The sequence below is a fragment of the Theobroma umbraticum genome, unplaced genomic scaffold (assembly GCF_002168275.2).
Source record: "Theobroma umbraticum cultivar Fairchild unplaced genomic scaffold, ASM216827v3 scaffold_147.0, whole genome shotgun sequence".
Lineage (NCBI taxonomy): Eukaryota > Viridiplantae > Streptophyta > Magnoliopsida > Malvales > Malvaceae > Theobroma > Theobroma umbraticum.
The window spans coordinates 2,725,281-2,746,444 of record NW_018397259.1 but is presented as its reverse complement, the minus strand read 5'-3'; the positions used below and the strand labels follow the sequence as shown (position 1 = coordinate 2,746,444).

The window sequence follows — 21,164 nt, the reverse complement described above, 5'->3', positions numbered from 1 at the left end:
GTAAGCACAAAACTTTCCAAATCATTAGTTTTCAAAATTACTTGACTACATATAACAAATCAGAGTAATAGGAATAAAGGTGAGTACGTTTTCATTATTGATGATGATACTTGTGTTCTTCTTGCAATCTCAAATGATATAGATACAAATTCTAATGATAATTGGTATTTAGATTTTGCTTTTGTCAGACATGTATGCTCCCAACAAGGATTATTTTCATTTGCTTCAATAATTAATGGTCAAAAATTTGAGTTGGTGATAAGTCAACTATGAAGGTCATGAGTCTTGGAGTTGTGAGAATCAAAATGTTTGATGGGGTTGTGGGCTTTTTGGGTAGTATAGCCTAAGTCCAAATAATGTGTAACAATCTAATATCATTAAGCCTATTAGACTACAAAGAGGATGGATTTTCTACTTGTAATGTAGTGATAAAAGTCCCACAAAATGATATGGTACTAATGAGAGGGAATTTGTATAATGGTTTGTATCTTTTAAAAGCTGAGGCCTCGAATGGATGGGAGCACTGCACATGGGATGGTAGCTATTGAAGTGAGATTCATTTACAAGGAAGTAATGAAAGGTTCTCTTGGTGTAGAAGATTGTGAAAGGACGAAAATCTTGTCTGTGTTGGTGAATAAGAGGGTTTGCCGAGGTCCCTCTCTGAATTCAATTTGTACCATAGACTTAATGGTTGGACATGCACTTTGGACGTTTGTGGAATTAGGTTTTGAACCATATTTCTTGTAAAACAATCCTTTTTAATATGTTTCATACCCTTTTGCATCAAAAATACTGAACTTTACTGGATCTACACTTGCTACCCTTAAATCGCTTGTTGGTTGCTTTTCTAAACCTCTACTAATCCGGAGTCAGCTAAATCTCTACCCCGTCTTTACTTTTCTTTCTGCTTCATGGGACATTCATGCTGTTTTTTCTTGTTCTAATGTTACTATATCTTTCTCGCAAATCAAAGATTCCACAAATACCTCATAAGAGTTTAGAACCAATATGAGGAGCAATAGTGCTTTCTCTTCTTCCTCCACTCTCACTTCAACCTTTTTCAATTAATCAATGATCTTATTGAACTTGTTCATATGCTTCATATGATCTCCATTCTCTTCCATCTTCAAGTGATACAACTTTCACTGAAACTTGTTGGAAAGGCTCTTTGCTAAATAAATCTTCTCCAATTTCACAAACAACTCTAGAGTGAATTCCTCATCAATAACATGGTTAAACATGTTATCCTTGATGTAAAGCTGAATAGTGATAATATACATTTCCTCTTATTCTACCCATTCAATATCATTCATGCCATCTGGTTGCCTTTTCTTTTTTCCTAGCAAAGGGTACGTCAAGTCTTGCTATACAAGGAAATCTTTCATCTTTCACTACCAATATATGAAACTAGCATTCGTATCAAACTTCTTAATTAAGAAATTCGTAAAACTAGTCACTTTTCACATCCTTGTTGAATTTTGATCTAGCTAACCCAAAACTTTGATACCGGTTTGTTGTGAAATTGTCCAAACAAGAAAAGTGAAACCCAAAGAAAAACATAAGAATTTACATGATTTAACGTCTTGTTTATATTCACAAAGTGAAATAATTCTTCTACTATTGAAAAATTAAAGTATAATAAAATCTCTCTCAATGATTTTCCAAACCAACCCAAAAACCCATTGTCCATCCTTTCTTAATAGCCTCATAAGAACACTCACCTACACTCATTCTAGCTCCATCTAGCATGAAAGATAAAATTAGAAAGTGTTGGCTCTCTAAGGCTTCCCAACTCACCGTTATAGTTCTAAAGTTTAGAGATTGGCTTTTATAATGTAGAAGTTCAAAGGAGAATAGAATTAAGACTCAATGTGAAACAAAAAGTTTAAAAATGTATAATTACTTGTTATACACAAACTAAAATCTTAATCAAACGAGATTTTAAATTCTAGTCAACTCCCAAGTTAGCACGACTTGACAATGGCAATATTAATGATGAAATTTTATCAGGGCTCCTTGATTTCTGTTTTAGTTTAATCAAAACATGCACAGATTATATTCAGGACTACTAGATTTATCAAATTTATCATGATGCAAACATTTGGGCAAATTAAATGATTTCTCATGTTAATCAATGGTCAGTAGGCTACCATGAAATTATGAATTTCTTAATGGAATAAGAACTCTTTTGTTCAATAATATTACTAATATTTGTTTTTCAAAGATTAGTTTCATTATGTTTAACTACTACTTTTATTTTCTATTTTTTATTCAAAAATGAATTAAAAAATAAATGAAAAATGCATAACAAAAACAGACATATAACAAAAAGCAAAAGATAAAAATAGAAAGTAATTAGTAATCGAAACCTTAATTAATGAGTGATTCTTCTTTCTTTTTTGTAATGAATTCCTGTCAATTTTTTCATATATATATATATATATATATGTGGATCAATAAATGATTGAATCACAGAAATTGATTAATGCCTACGTGTTCTTTCTTTTCTGGTCTGTCGCTTTTATATTTGTCACAACAAGCTCACATATGGTTGTGGATATCCACATCTTCTGGCAATTGGTGACCCTGCCATGACCAGTTGACCCTTTTTACCACGACTTGTAGATGGACGGAGCACTTATATTTTGTAGTTTAGTGCAATCTGAATGTCGTCATTATTTGCCATGTTCTCAAAGGAGTCATCGTAATAATGTGGTAAACTCATTGCCATCTTTTCATATATATAACTCTATTATTGTATGCATAGCAAGCTGATTCAAATCATCCAGCTGTCCAAAGATAAAGCTTCTTTTTCAGGAATTCTTTACATTCAGACGTTGAATTTATTGTGGTTTTGTCTTTAAGGAAATCTTCATCTAAATTAAAATTAATGACGATATAGAAAGAATATAATATATATATATTCATATATTAAAAGATATAATAATAGCCTAAAAAAACCAACTGAAAGTTTTAATTTTACATAAAATGACTATGGTAATTTTTGCCCTCTTTTTTTTTTTAACAAGTACAGTTTGAAGAAAATAGGATTTGAATTCATATATATAGCTTTTTAATAAACAGATACATGCATATTTATTATAGAGTCAAGTGCTTATATATTGTTAATTTTTATATACCTTTAAAGGCATATATTGAAACTCGAAAACACATTGAATCCTTTATTACAACTATATATTTATGAAGTTTATGTAAATAAAAAAGTCTGTTTGAAAGGGAAAATATCTATGAAAATATATGTTCCTAAGCCTTAGTTTGGTTGATATATTTACTATTTATATTTTTTTTTTACAAAAAATATATATAATATTAAAAGAAAAAGACAAATAATAAAAAATAATTAATAAAACTCTCAATTTTAAGATATACTTCAATTCATCAGAAAACACCATTATATTTTACACTAATATTGCACCAATTAGCACAACAATCAGAAGGTTGATTAATATTCCTTCAATTAATTAACAGCCAAGCAATACTCCATGACAGTTGATCATCTTCTCTCATCAGTTGTCTTGGCTTCTGGGGGTCACCGGTTCAGTTGTCCAATTAACTCAAAGCGATTAGAATTTGAGATTGAAACAAATTAAGCGACTCATCAGCATTCCGCTGTCCAAACCACTCTTTGGAATATAGTTTTGAACCCAATTGGCACATGTTTACATTATCCTATCATTAACAAAAATAATTTACAAAAGCTAGTTGAAATCCGATGATGTTTTTGCTTCTGGTTTTTTTTTTTTTTTATAGGTTTCCGAAAAGCAAATAACATGTCCCCATTCAGTGAATCTAAAAGATGTCCAAATTCAATGAACCCCATATCTATATCAATCCCACACCTCCTAATTCCCAACGAAAGTATTTCAACAACAGGGTTATCTTTGTTTTCCTAAAATATGGGTATTTATTATTTGATGGAGCTTTAATTATGGAATGCATCGACAAAGTTGACAATGTTGAAGTTGTAACATAGTGGTCTGATGACATTTGGACTGACCTTTTCTCCAATACAACAGAAATTATTACTCTTTGCTTGGGTCCATCCCATACATCCCAGAAATAAGTATATCTTTTGTCAATTTTTTATTGAATTTTGTTTTCTTGTCACGGATAAGATGATAAGGACAAGTCAACAGACATTCTGCCGCATCACAATTACATATAGGCACTTTCAATGGCTATAAGAGTGCTACCTAAATGCCCAAGGCAAGGTCTCTAATAAAGAAAAAACAAATGCATTTCTCCACATTTTCCATAAAATTTAGAGTTTTGAATTTTTTTTTTAATTTGAAAAATTGAATACATATATTTATCATTTAATTAAACATTTTAAAAAAAATAAAGATGTTCTAAGACTGAAACAATGTCAATCAAATTAAGTGTGGAAAGTTAGAGAAACCAACACCTGGCTGGACATAGGTCATTGTTTCCATCAAGCTTTTTTGAAGAATCAGAACATTGATTGCAGCAGCTTTAATTAAGTAAAGCGGGTTATTGGAGTCAAGCGGCAGCAGGCATGGATGGAGCTGCATCACAGCAAAAACAAGAGCGTCTTGTATCACATTCAGTCACCACCTCCACCACCCCTTTGGAGCAATTGGCTTCTGCTTTCTGTGCAACTGATCAAAGTAAGAGCTACATCGATTTCCAACCTGCAAAGCGTGACATTGATGAACACCAAGCGCCAGGATACGAAGCTATACCCACCATTAATCAAGCAAAGGACACCTTGCTGTCGATTGTGAATCCTCATCTTTGGAGGAACCAATGTCAGAGATTCACTGAGAAGTCTAATGGTAAAAGTTATTGGTCGCAGCAGGGAAGCCTTCTTTCACTTGACCATGGCAAGTTGCTTGCTGAGGCAACCCGCGACTCCAAAGCAAGTGATCTTGTCTTCCATTAAATATCGTTCTTAATTATGGGCATTTCTTTATTCATGATTGGTTTCGTAAGGAAAATAAATTTGCTCATTATAGCTTAGTTTTGCATCAACACAGGTTATTAGCTTATGCTCTCCTCAACCAGAACAGCAATATCCAAACATTTCCAGGATTTCTGGAACTCGTGTTAGCTCTGTTTCCTCAGGAGGAAGGCCTTCAAGCATCAAAACAAGAATAAAATGGACGGTAGATCTTCATGAGAAGTTTGTCAATTGCGTCAATCTCCTTGGTGGTGCTGAGAGTAAGCAGTTTTTAACTTTATCAGCAAAGTTTTCCAGCTTGAGTAAAACAAGAAAGATTGTTTCTATTCTATGTACCAAAAAAAAACATGGAACGTTCCCTTATTAATATTCATTAACATTTCATTGAATCATAGAGGCGACACCAAGGGCAATACTGAAGCTAATGAAATCAAATGGGTTGACAGTCCTTCATGTCAAAAGTCATTTGCAGGTAAAAACGTTTTATACTATATACTGGTTTTTTAGGTGTTCGTATGGGAAATTACAAGGTTGGAGTGGAGATTTGAACTCTGAACCTCAATCATTTTAAGCAGGGTTATAATCGTTAGGCCAAACCTAAGCCAGTTACATATTTGCATATAGAAAACAGTAGTAGTATTTTTCTTTCCGCCCTCTACTTTAAGCGATTATTTGCTATGCAGAAATACCGATATGCAAAATACATTACGGGATCCACGCAAGGTAAACTCTGATAAGCTGAAGAATCTTTCTTTTCTTTGTTGTTTTTTCTTTTTGGCCAAAGATAAGCTGAAGATTAATGTTTGATGCTTTTACTGGGGTTGATCAATGCGATTCCCTGTTCATAAATCATAAATACTAGGTAGAATGTTATTTCATCTAAATTCTAAAGGTTTACACATTGTTTTAGTTAGTAATTGTTTTGTCATATCTTTTAAACTTGTCAAATTGTCTGTGTATTAATAGATGAATGATAAGTCCTAAAATCATTTATCTTCATTTTTGGTCACAGCTAAACCTGACCAAGGAGTTGATGATGATGACTTACCTGTGCTCTATTTGAAAAGGTGAGCTTAATGTATACATAATACAGTTTTAAAACCTTAACTTTTCATTTTTTGCTCTTAGTATATAAAATTTCAAGCAATACAGTATGGGAACACCTTCTAACCCTCTAAATTCCATACTGTGTAGTGGCATGCAAGCAACAGATATACTACAAATGCAGCTCGAAGTTCAAAGACATCTTTGCGAACAATTAGAGGTATCACCTTGTTTTTAATTCTTAGCCTAAAGCTATGACTAGATTTGGGTGGCTGAAAGCTTTTTCATGGAATTACTATATCACATATGTGAATGTATACTTAATAGTATTCGTTCCTGATTTTAATTTGGACTATATTTGTACCAGTATCGAGTATTCTAAAAGAAATCAAACTTGGAACTAAAAAGGAATTTTTTTGTCATTCCTATACAAACATTAACTGAATATTGGGCTTAAGTTGGTTTCCAGTTTTTTAAAACATTCCAAATTGCACCTTTAAGCATTTTGCCTTGATTTATTTACTGCAAAAACATGGGAATTTGATCATTTGATTTCATTGCTAGAATGATTTTCTTATCATATTTGTTAATTATTTGTGGGCAGATTCAGCAAAATCTACAGCAAGCAATACAGGAACAAGGAAAGCAAATTCAAATGATGCTGGAGCAGCTAAAGAAAACAAATAAGGCCTAACTTGGATATCAAATCCCACTACATAACCCTATCAACTATAATGTAAATCTTCAAGTTTCGAGTGGATACTTTTGTTCCAGAGGAATTGAAAATATTAACCATGAGATTGTTTTAGGATAAATAAAATCTAGAAAAACTCTTATATATCTTTGATTTTCATTACTCTAATTTTGAATGACTGTAGTCTTTAGATAGGAAAGAGCATATTATTCCAAATTAAATATAATTAATCTAATATTTACCAAGTATCTTTGGATGCTTATACCTATTAAAAATTACTCATACAAATATAAAACCAATTTTAAATTAAATGCTTAATAAAGTATGATTAATCAATTTTAAATTGAATCTGAACATTTATGACTTGTGAAAAAATAACTTTTTCATGGAAAAAAACAGAGTTTGATTTTTTTTAAAAAAAATCTTCAATTAAATTTTAATTTGGGAGTGTATTATTTAGATAATATCAAATGAATATTTAAATATTTAATATAATAGAATTGTTATTAACTTGATGCGGTATCTTTCCCAGCATTCTGTGTGTCAAATAGACCTAAAGTAAAGGAAAAGGTTTTTAGTGTAGCACTTGGGGCTTTAATTGCAATAATTAAAAATTATAAGGTGAATACTGCAATAAAAATTAAACTACAAGGTTTCATATGTAATATTCCCCAAAACATAACATAAATGATCCTTAAAACCTAAACCTCGTAGAGGGCTAAAAGAAAGGAGAATCGAAGAAAACATTTTTGCAGTGAGAAGCAAAGCCAAAAAAAGAAGCAAAATAAAATGGAGGATATGAAGAAGAGAAAGATGGAGGAGATGGGAAACAACGGAGAGTTATCGACTCAAGAAGAGCTACGTTGTTTGCTTGACCCTCTCGCTAAATCTCAGCTCGTCGATCTTCTCTCTAGACTGTATTTTCCTTTTTCTTATTACCCTCAATCTGTTTTATCTTCTCACGAGAAAACCCAAGTAAACTTGACTAATAATGAATGATGATTTCTGGGTTTTGTTTTGTTCTCTTTTTTCTGTTCTTTAAGGGTATTCTTTATCATGGGTTTTTTGAGAGCTGGTTTGGTCAGTTTAAGGTTTTGGTTTTGGTGAATTAGTTGTAATTTAATGGTTTTTTAAGTTTGTTTTAAAATTATAAGAGTCCTCAAGTGACGCTAAAACAGCTGCAGAAGGAAATTTTGAATTTTTCTTTTGCTTTGAAAATATGGAGAAAAATACTGCATAGCTAGCTGACCATTTCTGGATTTTGATGAGGCTGTTACTATTTTGTTATTATTTTTTAAAATAATTAACGGATAGCGATTTTGTAAAAATATGCAATAATCAGTTATAAAATCATTTCAATTGTAGTGAAAGGATACTTTTTTGTCTATGCTTTTTTCAAAGCCTTGTCGAATCTCGAGGAAGTTCTTTCCTTTATGTTCAAATATTTCAGTTGTTCAGCTTGAGCTACTTGCTTTTTACAAATAAAAGACTGTTGGTTGTAGTGATTTAGATTACTGATATAATGAGCTTGGCCTTGTGGGTCTCTTGAAAAGTTCACTTTCGTTTTTGCAGAAGCATAGGCCTTTTTCTATATATTCAGAACATTTTCTGAACATGCTTTTGACATCTGCTTATGCATTTTCCCATAATTGACAATTTTCCCTGGCTTGAGTTTGACTTAATTTTAGGATATCTCCGTATTTGCTTTTGATATCAAGACTATTGTTTTTTGTTCCCTTGGTTTGGTTCCTATTAGATTGCCTTTAGTAAGTCAATATCGCCTTTTACTAAGAACTTTCTGGCATTGAGAAGGGTTCTTGATTTATATTCTTTTACCTCTAAAATTGGAGTAGATGTTAGACCAAATTTTTAGGTTGCCTATCGTTCATGTTTTTGGAAGTTCTAAAGAGGAGAAATATATAGAGAGAAACCTACTATACATATCCACAAATTGTGTCACCTGTGCTATTTTATGCTATTAAAAGGAGTAGTTTATTAGTAAGTTCATTAGTTCACTCTGGAGAGCTCGAAAACCATGAAGATGCATTGTTTAATGCATATATCAGAATGCAAGTGTTAATTCGCTTTCAGTATTCATGTCAAGAAATATTTTCTAACTCTATTACATTGTAGTCTTCTAGCTTTTATGCCAATAAAACAAATATTCACCAATGAAATGGTTAAATCTTTGACGATTTGAGTAACGTCCTTAAAGCATAGTTTTCAACATATGAAATGAAAGTGTCAGTATCTGAAAATGAAAGGCTATTGTGGCTTAGAATCTCCTCTCTACGTGGTTCATCTTGTGTGCGAAAGTGCATTGGTTGTGTAAAGTGAATGCGTGCTATATGACTTTTGCTTGAAATTGTATGCTGTGTGATTGACTCTGTGAACGTGTGTTTATTTGCATGTTGACGCATAAAGAGGGTCCCAATATCCTTCAATTGCTGAAGAAATTAAAAGTATTGCCAGTTCAGATCCTGTACACCGAAAGCTTTTTGTTCGTGGCTTAGCCTGGAATACCACTTCAGAAACCTTGTGTGCTGTGAGTGCATAGCTGATTGCTGATTGCTGATTGCTGTTTGTGTTTTCTGTGATATTGGGGTGATTGTCCCACATGATATAGAGTTCTGGTGTACTTTTCCCATAATTCTATATCTTCCTCTTTATTATTTATTTTAGTTTGAACTTCTAGAAAACTTGAACTCAGAACCATTTTAACTGAATGTATAGAGCCAATATTTTTGGTCTAGGCCTTTCGAATGCATGGAGAAATAGAGGAAGGGGCTGTAATCTATGACAAAACCTCAGGAAAATCTCGTGGCTATGGTTTCATTACTTACAAACACATGGAGTCAGCACAGAGTGCGCTTAGTGCGCCCAGCAAGCTTATTGATGTAAGCAATAGCCATTTTTCAGTCTTTGCATGTTGGGCTCTTCTTGTAAGAACATGCATTCCATCTCATCTTTTTTCTTTTTATTCTTCAAGAATGTGACTTGCATGGAATCTCGATCCGTTTCTCCTTTTGGGATTTGCTACTCACCAGTCTCTCTCTTTCTCTCTCTCCATACACTCATTCATTCAATAAACATGAAGGACAATGTGAACACGTTTTTGAATGGAATCCACACTAATAGAACAAATTTGATCTAACTATTCTATTTACATGAATCTGATAAAAGTTTACTGCTAGGACATGTAGTGAATGTGATATGGATTTCAATTCCCTGAATGCCTGAGCATAAAATAGCATCATTTTGGCTGCTATCAGTATGTAATACTATAGTTTAGCGTAAATCCATATTTTCTGTGGAGTAGGAAAGATATTTGTTGCCATTATGTTCCTGCCATCTGGAGTTATATATTAGTCTATTGTCAAGCGAAATATTGAGAGGGAAGAGAAAGACAAGAAACTCTTTCTGCATCAATAACAGAACATAACTTCGAGAGGTGGAACACCTGCAGTAATAGTTTAGAAGCACAGGCTTTGATGAAGAATGGAGTAAAGGCAGCATGTATGGGAATTTAACTTTGTAATCTTGTCTTGACATGGAGATCTTTGTTGATCGTTATCATGCAACTTTGATTACATTTCTGGGGTGCTGCTTTAGTAGTATCCCCTGGTAACAAGGTTGTAAGATAATTCAAATGATCATATATGAGATATTATTATTATTATTATTATCAACAGTATAATTCTCTCTGTCTCTGTCTCTTGGTATTCTCTCTAGTGAACATGGAAAGTATATTTTATGTCATGCACACATGCAACTCCAGTGTACGCTCGTAGCATATATAATTAAGAATATACTCTTCCTTAGCATGCGATTTGTCCTTTGATATGCACATGATTGTTAATTTACTATTTTTTTTGTTAATTCTTTATTTTCTTGAATGGTTTGAACACAGGGCCGGATGGCTGTATGTAATCTAGCCTGTGAGGGGTTGAGTGGGGCAAGTACCACACCTGATCTAGCTCAAAGGAAGCTCTACGTTGGGGGCCTATCACCAGATGTCACGAGTGAGATACTTCTAAATTTTTTTGGAAGGCATGGTGAGATTGAGGAAGGGTCAGTCGCATATGACAAAGATACAAATGAATCACGGTGCATACCTTCTCTATCTTTGTAGTTATATTAATTCATTTATTTTTTAATATACTTCACACGTGAAGAATTGTTATTATTTTCCTTTCACGTGCAGTGGGTTTGGTTTTGTCACATACAAGACAGTGGAAGCTGCAAAGAAGGCCATAGATGATCCACAAAAGATCCTTGGGGTAAGTGGACAATGCCACTACATGTGCAGTATAGCATGCTTAATGTCTGACCTTTGGAGAAGAAAGGTCCTTGTCTTACAAAACCAATTCTTTTTTTTTATTTTGACAAAATCTGCTAATTACAGATGGCTTATTAAGCAAAGATGAAGTTAGCAATCCAATTATTTTGTCTAAATCCTGTAAACACTATGATGTAAGTGATAGAATGCAAAAAGGATGACATTATAAGTTTACACATGGAGGTTGACATAGCGTGGACTGATTCTGCCAAAAATAATAAAATAATTTAATATGACTATTGCTGTCTTGGAGATCTATAAAGTAATTGCTTGACAGTTTGTGTTTTCTTGCAGGGGAGAACTATCATTGTGAAGCTTGCTGATACCCACAAGGGCAAACCTGTACAAACACAGTTACCTGCAGCAGCTGTTGTTCCTGTTGCCCTGCCTATGGCACCTGGCTACCCACAGCCTGGGAAAGCACATCCCACCGCTGCCCCTGCTGGCTACGCGTATCCTCAAACCATAGCATCGTATCCAGCTTCTTCATACCCTAGTCCTCCAGCGGCACCTGCACCATACCCAACCCAACCGCTGATTCCATACACACCCCTTGTTGCAAAGAAGGACCCGCAAGGAATGCCACCAACTACGCCCATGGGAATGGGTGGGTACCCATATTATATTGGCAAACAATAACAGAGTCTCAGGCAATTCATGGTGATAGTCGAATCTCCATTTATGCTTGTGCTATTAATGCGACTATTTAGTTTTATACATATAAAAAATTCACCGTTGCGTTTGGCCTTGCAGTTAAATGCCATGGTACAACTATATCTTAAACCAACTAGGCCAGACCAGGAGTTGCTCGTCTGAACAAGATGAGATGGCAAGTTCTGATATAGGAGAGCTTAATGGTAGTCTTCCGTTTTTCCTCTTCCTGTATTTCCTAGCTTTCTTGTAGTTTTAGTTAATTGTAATACAATTTGTCTAATTAATATTATTTATTTTCTATATTCGAATTGAAAGTGATACGTAATAAAGTTCTTAATTTATTTGTCCAAGGATATTAGGATCCTTTCGAATTTCTTATCACGTTTATGTGTATTACTATGTGTTTATGTGTATTGCTGTGTTTTTTTTCCCCTACTTGCAAGAGTTTTTCAATCTCATATTATATATGAAGTTTGAATTGTAATTGTCAAGATGTGTATATATATATATATATATATATATATATATATTAATAATTTGAATTTTAAGTTTGGATCAGTAACGTGAGTTAAATTTAAAGAGTTGTTGAATTAGTATATAATTTGCAAAATATGAGAAATCTTGTATTAAAAATCCAATCAGGCTTCTTTTTTTTTTTTGAGCATTTTCTCCATTTTCCCCTTTTGGTTTTTTTTTTTTTTTCCATTCCTCGACAATACATTAATATAAAGGCACGGAGTAGAAATAGTTGAATTTTGATTTAAAGAGAAACGGCAATTAATATGTGAAGTTTAAACCGATTAATTTTTTTAAAAAAATACAAAATTATAAAAGTAATTATAATAATAAAATAATAATAGTATTCAAATATTTAATTAATGAATTGATATATAGTTTTTATATTTGAAAAAGATTCAAAATTATTCTCTGTAAATCCAAATTTAATAATAGAATAATAATAACTACGACAATTGTCATTTATTATGCTATAATATTGGAAATGAAAAGTCGAGAGATGAAAGATAGGAACTTTGAAAAGAGAAGGTTATGACCATCCTACCCTTCTATAAACCTGCGTCGTCCTAAAACCCTCCCGGGGAGTCAGAAATTTAGTGAGGCTCAGTGAAACTACATCATGGCTGGCATTGTATCAGTTGAAGAAGTATAAACAAACAACGAACTATCAAACAGTACTCCCCAAACTTCTCAAGTAGACAAGAAAACCAAAGAAGCCCAAATCACAGGTAAAACACCAAAACTTGAACCTTTTCAGCTTTACAGAAGTTTATCTTTTCTGTGGTCTCTCTAGCTATTATTGACTCGGCTTCATATACGATCAAACTAATCATGACCCATTTGCGGAAGTTTAAGAAACCATCTATTCTCAAATGGGTCTCTTCTTATTTTATTGAGAACCAACTAAAACCCCAATTTTGCCAAACGGGTTCATTTCACATTGCACAAAGGCAAAACCCTAGACTTTATAGGACAAAAAGATCAGTTGTAACTGAAAATTCTGATAAAACCATGTTTTCTGATGGCGAAAATGTTGTGCGAATCCCTCGTGCCACTCTAAAAGAGGCTCAAGCTGCATTATTGGAATATTTGCATTCTACTAGAAGTATTCATTTTACGGATGCAGAGAATATGAGCAAAAACTCACCTCATTTTTTGCAGAAGCTTTTGAAGAAGGTTGAAAGTGAAAAGGATGTTGGAAGTTCTATGACTCGATTTCTGCGTTACCATCCCATTAATGAATTTGAACCTTTCTTTGAGAGTTTGGGATTGAAACCTTGTGAGTATACTCCTTTACTTCCTAGGGATTTGATGTTCTTGAGTGATGATTGCTTGTTGCTAGAGAATTATAGGGTCTTGTGCAACTATGGGATTGATCGAAATAAGATTGGTAAGATATATATGGAAGCAATTCAAGTGTTTCAACATGAATTTGAAATTTTGCCATTAAAGCTTCAAGCTTATCAAGAACTGGGGCTTAGTCAGTCTTTTATGGCAAAGGTTATTGTTTGTAGTCCTCATCTTTTGATTGGTGATGTAGATATGAAATTTATTAAGGTATTAGAGATTTTGAGGAGTGTGGGATTTGATTATGCTTGGATTGAGGAGCATTTGTCAGAGCATGATTCTTATAATTGGAGCATGATACTTCGTGTTCTGAACTTCTTTAGTGAGATGGGTTGCAGAAGTGAGTTACATGGGTTAATCAGCCAGCATCCAGGGCTTCTGTTTGAGGGTTCGGGGTATAGGATGCTTTCACTAATTGCATTCCTGTTGAAATTTGGATCTCCACTGGATCAGATATCTTCTACGTTTCTGCAGTTTCCAGAAATCCAAGTTGGGCAATTTGTTTCAAATTTTATCAAATGTTTTCTATTTCTTCATGAGATTGAGATGGAGGTGAATGAGATCGGGAAAATTGTGTGTTCTTACCCCTTATTACTTGGTTCAATCATGTTGAAGAAAACTAACAGTTTACTTGGTAACTTGAATGTCGGAAAAAGGCGACTTTGTAAATACATCCAGGAGAATCCCCAAGAATTGAGTAAATGGGTCATGGGAAAAAGAGTTGTGCGATTACCAGACTCAGGAGAGGACTTAAAGTCGCAAAGGTTAAGGATGAAGTTCTTGTTAGACTTGGGTTATGGAGAAAACCCTAACATGATGAAGAAAGCACTCAAGGCGTTCAGAGGCAGGGGAGGGGAGCTTCAGGAGAGATTTGATTCTATTGTGAATACTGGTTTAGATAAGAAAGATGTTTCTGAAATGGTCAGAGTGTCCCCACAAATCCTAAATCAATCAAAAGATATCATCCAGAAAAAGATCGATATTCTAGTGAATGAGTTGGGTTACCCTTTATCCTCTTTAGTGGTGTTCCCCTCTTATCTTTCCTATACAACACAGAGGGTCAGACTTAGATTGGCAATGTATAGCTGGCTCAGAGATCAGGGAAAAGCAGAGCCTGACCTGGCCTTAAGTACTCTAGTTGCATGTTCGGACAAACTATTTCTGAGGCAATATGTAAATCATCATCCTAGTGGCCCTCAAGTTTGGCAGGATTTAAAAGGTAAATTTTTGCCTGAATAAATGATATCATTTGCCTATTTATTGTACTTTTCTAGGTTATGCCTTGCAACTTGCCACCACAATTGTCTGAGGATACTTCATTCTGTTTCTTCTAAAATGCAAAAACTTTGCCTAGCTTACACATAGTACAGTGAAGCCAGTTTTCTTCAACTTCCATTAACCTATTTTGCAAAATTGATTTGCATCAGGTAATAAATTTTTAGATTCTGTCCTTACTTTATCCTTTTGTTGGTTCAACAGCTAGACAACCATGTGCAGTGTTTATAACCATTGACTTCAAAGTGAGGCCATCATGATACTACTGTGACTATTTCCTGCTGTAACTTTTTATTTCTTCAATAGCTGGTTGGCATAAGTACACTAAAGTTTTTGAGATGAAATTTCTACCACACCCTGTTGATAATGGCAGTTTCTCCACCCTAGACAGCTAATTTTTTCTTTTTATTCTGTAAAATGAGTTAAACAATTTGTTTAGTCATCTCTGTAACCCTTGTGAAACTTCTCCACATTAACACAGTAATTTGTTTATGCTATATAGTTGGCAGTGATCCATTATCTCACATATAGTTGAAGGTCTTGACGTTTACCTCTAGGCATAGAACAAGAGGAGAGGTTTATCATAGATTGCTTACTCACAAATTAGAAGAAGAACGAGAATGATTTTCTATCCTAGTCTGGATTCCTCATTTTAGATTATATAAATTATAATTGATCATATGTAAAACTAATGATCGTATCTATGTATAACCATATCAATCTTCATTTCACTTCACTTGTTGTATTGTTATTAACATTTGACAATTTGATGCTGAAAGGAACTGAAGTATCCAAGAAAATGATAAAGCCTAAAGAGGCATATAAGAGAAGAGGTAACTATGTTACCTGTACCAGAAGGTAGGTAAGCATGTAGCAAAGGATGTAGAATATATTAAAAATGAAAGGATATTTACTAAAACCAAATATACTAAAATGAATAGGAAAAGCAAAATTATTAAGTAAAGCTCACTAATTATGTGGATTTTGTGTTAAAGGTCTTAATGAAGAGGTTCTGGTTCTACAGATATACATTGGAGTTCTGCCTTGATGAAAACCAGTGGAATGCATATTATATTACTCCATGGATGCCTTCCAGGGAGTTTAGATAATATACATAGTTATCATCAAGTTTAAGCAGTTTATTGACCTTAGAGACTGAAGGAACTTTGATTTCAATCAAAACATCATCGATTATCAGTGAAATGTTGGAAAGACAAGCTAGGAATGTTGGCCATAAACTTCTTTCAAAACAATGCAAAGTGACTAACATCTTAGTTGGAACCTCTTTTTAGGTATTGACATCAGCAAAGGTAAGAGAGGCTAGGGAATTATCTGTAGCATAGTGAGCTTTGCAGAGCAGATGGTTAACTGAAACAAGCGTTCCAGCATGTGTGGATATGCTACGTATGAACCATTTCTCTTTCAAAGTATGTTGCAGAGTAACATTAATGAAACTGTTGAAGCAAACGCGTGAAATAACCTTTCTGCCTGCACTGGGCTGCTGTTTCTTTTCCTCTTTTGCTTTCTTTTGGGGGAATGGTAGTAATGGCAGTAAAATTTTGCCGTCAACACTCCATATTCAATTTAAAATATTTTACACAGTTACTTTGTTTCCAACTAAAAGCATGCACTATAAATGCTAAATCTGTACAGCAAGTTCTGCAAAATCAGCTAAAACATATTCAATTCTTGTCCAATCATGTAAACATTTTAGTAAACTGGAAACAAAATTGAGGGCTCTTCAACTCTCTCTCTCTCTCTCCCAATACTCAATACTTCTTCATATCATCTATGAAAATGATTTAAAAGATGTCCTTTTAGTAAGCACTTTCCAGGAAGCTAATATGGCCTCTCTATCATAATGGAATCATATATAATTCACATAAATATTGAAATATTAACTTAGTTAAACCTTATAAAAGGACTGCAAAAAAATTTAAGCAAACCTCCAAATCAAAAAAATATAAAATGAAATCATACTAATTTATCATCAATAAAGCTTGTATGATGAATATGAGATGAAATAAGTAACATGTAATATATAAATAATCGATACAACATCAAGAAAGGAGCAAGTAGTGTGCAGTTGATAGCAGAAAAATATAACCCAACACTTAAATAAAATAAAGACAAAAGAAAGAAAACTAAAAAACTTACACGAAAGCTTCATGGGTTCTATATAAAAAGCCAAAAAAAAAATATCAAAATGAAGAATACAATTCAAAACTATAGAATCTAGAATTTATCAAAAGTTTCTTTAAACTTAATTTATAAAGAAACAAAAATGAAAGCAACTGAAATGGTAAATGGATTAATGAAGATGAAGATTAACTATTATAGAAGAAAAATAAAGATGCTTAACTCAAGATAATGATGGAGAATACAATCTAGTAAATAATTTTAATAAATAACTAAACAATTAATGGAATAAAATAGAACAAAATTTTGTAACATCGTAAAGAAAACTAACCCTAATTTATTTCAAAATTTAAATCTCTTAAAGAAATCGACATTAGGTACTCAGATTCAAAAAAACGATTTAAACCCCAAAAATATTCAAGTTCAAAACTCTTAAAATTCGAAATAATTTGAAAAATAAAAAAAAAGAACCCATCATTCACCGCATCTAATCAAACAATTCAAAATTTATTATATTTTTGTTATCTCTTTTTAGAAGATTACCTATGAGCCAATAGAATTGGAATTGGTTGATTGTTGTTGGGAGTTGGGGGAGTGGCCTCTTTTTGTTATCTTGAAGACTAGATTTTTCAGATTTCACAACCACACAAAAGACTACATCAACTACTTTTGATATGGTGAGGCTGAATTTGGTATAAATTTCAAGGTGAGTTGATTAAACAACCAACTCTGTTAATATTATCATGTTAATTACTGGTAATATTTCATCAACCCCAAGTCCCCCAACAATTCCGAAGAACAAAGTTCCATCATCTCAATGAGGAACACTGCACAATGTTGGAACTTGGAAACAAAACATGAAATCTCTAACCCCAAATTATCCCCCCTTCGGCTTTGATAATGATGCTATATTTATTATTTATTTAAAACCCTCTTTATCTTGTAATCAAGTGTGAAAAACACCCTTCAACCGCAAAGGCTGATCCAGTTCATCAGATACAGACATTTCTCATATATCCTCTCCATTAATATTTTTTTTAAGTTTTTTGGAGTTTTGAAGATCACCCAATGACGATTATACCCTCAAAACAATCCCAAAATTAGGGCTAAAGATGGAGATTTCAGGTCATGTCACTGGATACTTGCCTACCCTTTCACTTGAATAAGCTGAACTGAATAAATGAGGAGCCAATTTTCAAACCAAAAAAATATATATATTAAAAAAATAAAGGGCTCTGGGATCTGACCTAAACACACTGTATGTAAAAGAGGGTCATTCCCACGCGCCTTTAAGTTTTACCATTTGGAACCGCCACGCTGTTGCGTGCGCGTATGATTGAAATCAAGTCTCAGCTCACAGAATCTGTATCCAACTATGGAAAAATCCTGTGTCCTAAGGCTTGTTCTTATGTTATGGGGTAATCACCGTCCACGTGTCCATAAAGCCACTCAAACACATAGTCAAACTTGCGATGATGATCTGAATGGTTCACACATTGTTCTTGACCAGTGAGCACACTCTCTTAGTTTTTGCTACTTAAGTTTTTTACCCTACAAAATATTTTGTTCTACTCTTCTAAAACACACCAAAGAGAAAAAGAGAAGGAAAATCCTTTTCACACTTTCTCTTGCCATTGCTTCTTAACCTCTCCCTTCCTATTCTATTCTCTTCTCTTTTCTCAGCTCTGCCTCCCTGCTCATTGGCTTAGCTCAGTAAAATCTCATTATGCTTTTGTTTGATGTTTCCTTTTAACTTAGACCATATTAGCTGATCTGGGCTTTCTTTGTTTCTCATTCAGATCATAGTTTTCAAAAAAAAAAAAAAAACTTTCCTTGTTCTTTGTTAGCTTCACTCTTGAAAAACCATTGAAAGAAACAAAAACAAAACCCAGCTTTATTCTTTGGGTTTTAGGTAGCTTTCTTCATTGGTATAATGAGATTCTGAAAAATGGGATTTGTGTCAAAGCTTCAGAATATTGATGAATGTTTTAAGGTCAGCTTCACATATTTTTTTGATTTTTCTTTATAGATAATAAAGTTCTCTATAGAAAAGAAGATAAAGAGTTATGTATGTATATATTTCTTTATATTGTATTGGTTTTTGAGAAGTTTATGCTTTGTTTGGTGCTGTAATTATAGGAAATGAAGAATATATATTGCTATTTTGGATCATAGATTCATATCTCTTAGGACTTCGGAATATGAAAAGTTTTTGGTTTACTCCTGGCCTTAGGTTAATATACCATAGATGATGTGAGTTTTATATTGGAAGGTAAATAACATGAACATTTTGGGGTTATGGCTTTTGTAATGATTTGGATTTCCTCTATTCTTAGTTGGTTACTCAAAGTTGAAGATTGCATGGATTTGTTGTTGTTTGGTTTATGGTTTTTTGGATTTGGAGTTTGTTCTTGTGCATTTGTCAGGTTAAATACAGTTTGAGAATAGGTTGATCTGGCTTGAATCTTGTTAATTGTTTTGTTCTATATCTATTTAATGATTTATGTCTTCATGAACTACCTGATTGAGTTTTTTATGCTCTGATATATTCCCAGAAAATGTAGGAAAAGAAGAGGAATTAAAAAATGAAAATGCATTACTTAGTAATTAAAAAAGAGCAAAACCTGCAGTTGGATGAAAATATATAAACTTGCAATTACTGTTGTTAGATTGTTTGCAACAAAACTAAGGTAAGAAGGGGTGGATATTTTTATTGTAATGATGGAATGATTGCATGAAGGTTATCATTTATTTTATCCTGCCTCTTGTTTCCAGGCTCTGCCTTTCTATTTGATTTATGCATGTCATCTGATGGTATACTCAATTTTACGGTTTGCATGATTTGTATTTCTCTTAATCTTTAATTGGTTTTTGGAAAATGAAGTGTGCCATTTCTTTTTCTTTTCTCACTTACTAATATCGGCTATTCATCTTATTGTCATAATTCATTTGTTATATAATGTTGATTTTTTGGACTGAATCTATCTTTTTGTCTTTGCAGAAACCTTCTTCAGTTGTTTGAAATTGTTTTGAAAGTGGTTCTTGTACCATGAGAAGAGGTAGAGGAAAAGCAAAGAAGCAGACTGTTGTTTCTTCTCGTGAAGATCCCGGAAGTGGTGAAGATGAAAAAATTCCAGCATATAGGAGAAGAGGAAGGCCACAAAAGCAATTGAAGGATGATATTGAGGAAGATGAAGTGGAGAAAACAGAAGAAGATGGTGAAGATGTTAAAGGTTCTATTCCTATTAAGGATATGAAAAATCAGGTTGCCACAGAGAATGGAAGGAAGAGGAAAAGGTCAATGCAGGCAAAAGAAAGCATAGATTCAGTCAAGAAAGAAAATGGTATTACAACAAAGGTAAACACTGATGATTCAACTAAATCTGTTGGATATCGACAAAATGGTAGCAGGCGTAAAAACAAGCCTCGACGGGCTGCTGAAGCTGTTGTTGAGTGCAAGTGAGGTTCCAGATAACCATCAGCATGGACTTTATCTTTTTTTTCATACCTGATAAATCATCCTGAAAGTAATGCTTGTCTGCTTATGTATGGATTCAGATATTTCTTTCTTTTCTTTTTTTTTCTTTTTGTAGTTTCTGAATTCCATTCAGTAATGGATAATTTTGGTTGGGGGCTTTTTGGATAAGTTTGCAGTGCGTGGTTGTAATACTCCATGGTTTTACCACAAATTAAAAAAATCATTTTCCTAATCTTTTGTTTGCAGCATTTTACCATGAGAGATCTTGTTAACACTTGAATTTTATCTTATTATTAGGTTTATTAAGTTCATTTTTGGTCGGCTCTGCATAACTAACCATCATTCTTATATCTATATTCTGAATTTCTTTCATGAGACCTAGATATATATGATGTAACAGAGGTTTGAAGATGTTGCTAATTATTTTAATTCTAGGAAGCAGAGTTTGCTGCAGGATATTTCGTTTCTCTTTTTTTCTTTTGCATACAAGGAGAAGGCCTTGATGCAGTTCTAGTGTCAGCGATAGAAAATGAAGTCTTGAAGCTGGAAACAGGTGGACTAAATGTGAATGTGTATGATGATGAACTAAAGCTTTAGCAGGTGGCATTTCTAAAAGGAATGCCAGATTTTGTGAGTTACTTATGCAAAAATGGTTGAAATGGCTGCTGAAGGTTTGTTTCTTAACAGTAAACGGTTTTTATTTTACATATATTGTAAGATTCTTTTCTGCGTTTTG

At 33.3% G+C, this 21,164-nt stretch overlaps 4 protein-coding genes across 7 annotated transcripts; all 4 read left to right on the top strand.

Moving 5' to 3' along the window:
- Positions 1-4,465: 4,465 nt before the first annotated feature.
- On the top strand, positions 4,466-6,699 carry LOC110415916 (myb family transcription factor PHL5-like). Its single transcript, XM_021427690.1, has 7 exons — positions 4,466-4,900; positions 5,019-5,202; positions 5,338-5,414; positions 5,626-5,665; positions 5,955-6,009; positions 6,137-6,206; positions 6,591-6,699. The coding sequence occupies exons 1-7, from the start codon at positions 4,538-4,540 to the stop codon at positions 6,678-6,680; spliced, it is 879 nt and encodes a 292-aa protein (XP_021283365.1). The 5' UTR covers positions 4,466-4,537; the 3' UTR covers positions 6,681-6,699.
- A 705-nt stretch (positions 6,700-7,404) lies between these two features.
- On the top strand, positions 7,405-12,023 carry LOC110416008 (UBP1-associated protein 2C-like). Of its 3 annotated transcripts, none has more exons than XM_021427826.1 (7): positions 7,405-7,597; positions 9,105-9,225; positions 9,434-9,577; positions 10,591-10,787; positions 10,885-10,960; positions 11,314-11,679; positions 11,773-12,023. In XM_021427826.1, exons 1-6 carry the CDS (start codon positions 7,470-7,472, stop codon positions 11,656-11,658), a joined length of 1,011 nt encoding a protein of 336 aa, XP_021283501.1. In that variant the 5' UTR covers positions 7,405-7,469; the 3' UTR covers positions 11,659-11,679; positions 11,773-12,023. The 3 variants fall into 3 exon arrangements, with proteins under 3 accessions (XP_021283501.1, XP_021283500.1, XP_021283502.1); XM_021427825.1 differs by having other exon boundaries at positions 10,885-11,026; XM_021427827.1 differs by lacking the exon at positions 9,105-9,225 and having other exon boundaries at positions 7,460-7,597; positions 10,885-11,026.
- Positions 12,024-12,776: 753 nt separating this feature from the next.
- LOC110415265 (transcription termination factor MTEF18, mitochondrial-like) lies at positions 12,777-15,500 on the top strand. Of its 2 annotated transcripts, XM_089783408.1 has the most exons (3): positions 12,788-12,917; positions 13,351-14,755; positions 15,016-15,497. In XM_089783408.1, exons 2-3 carry the CDS (start codon positions 13,396-13,398, stop codon positions 15,069-15,071), a joined length of 1,416 nt encoding a protein of 471 aa, XP_089639534.1. In that variant the 5' UTR covers positions 12,788-12,917; positions 13,351-13,395; the 3' UTR covers positions 15,072-15,497. The 2 variants fall into 2 exon arrangements, with proteins under 2 accessions (XP_021282536.1, XP_089639534.1); XM_021426861.2 differs by having other exon boundaries at positions 12,777-14,755; positions 15,016-15,500.
- A 3,018-nt stretch (positions 15,501-18,518) lies between these two features.
- Positions 18,519-20,660, top strand: LOC110415277 (uncharacterized). The gene is made up of 2 exons (XM_021426872.2): positions 18,519-18,943; positions 19,952-20,660. The coding sequence occupies exon 2, from the start codon at positions 20,000-20,002 to the stop codon at positions 20,411-20,413; it is 414 nt and encodes a 137-aa protein (XP_021282547.1). The 5' UTR covers positions 18,519-18,943; positions 19,952-19,999; the 3' UTR covers positions 20,414-20,660.
- Positions 20,661-21,164: the final 504 nt, after the last annotated feature.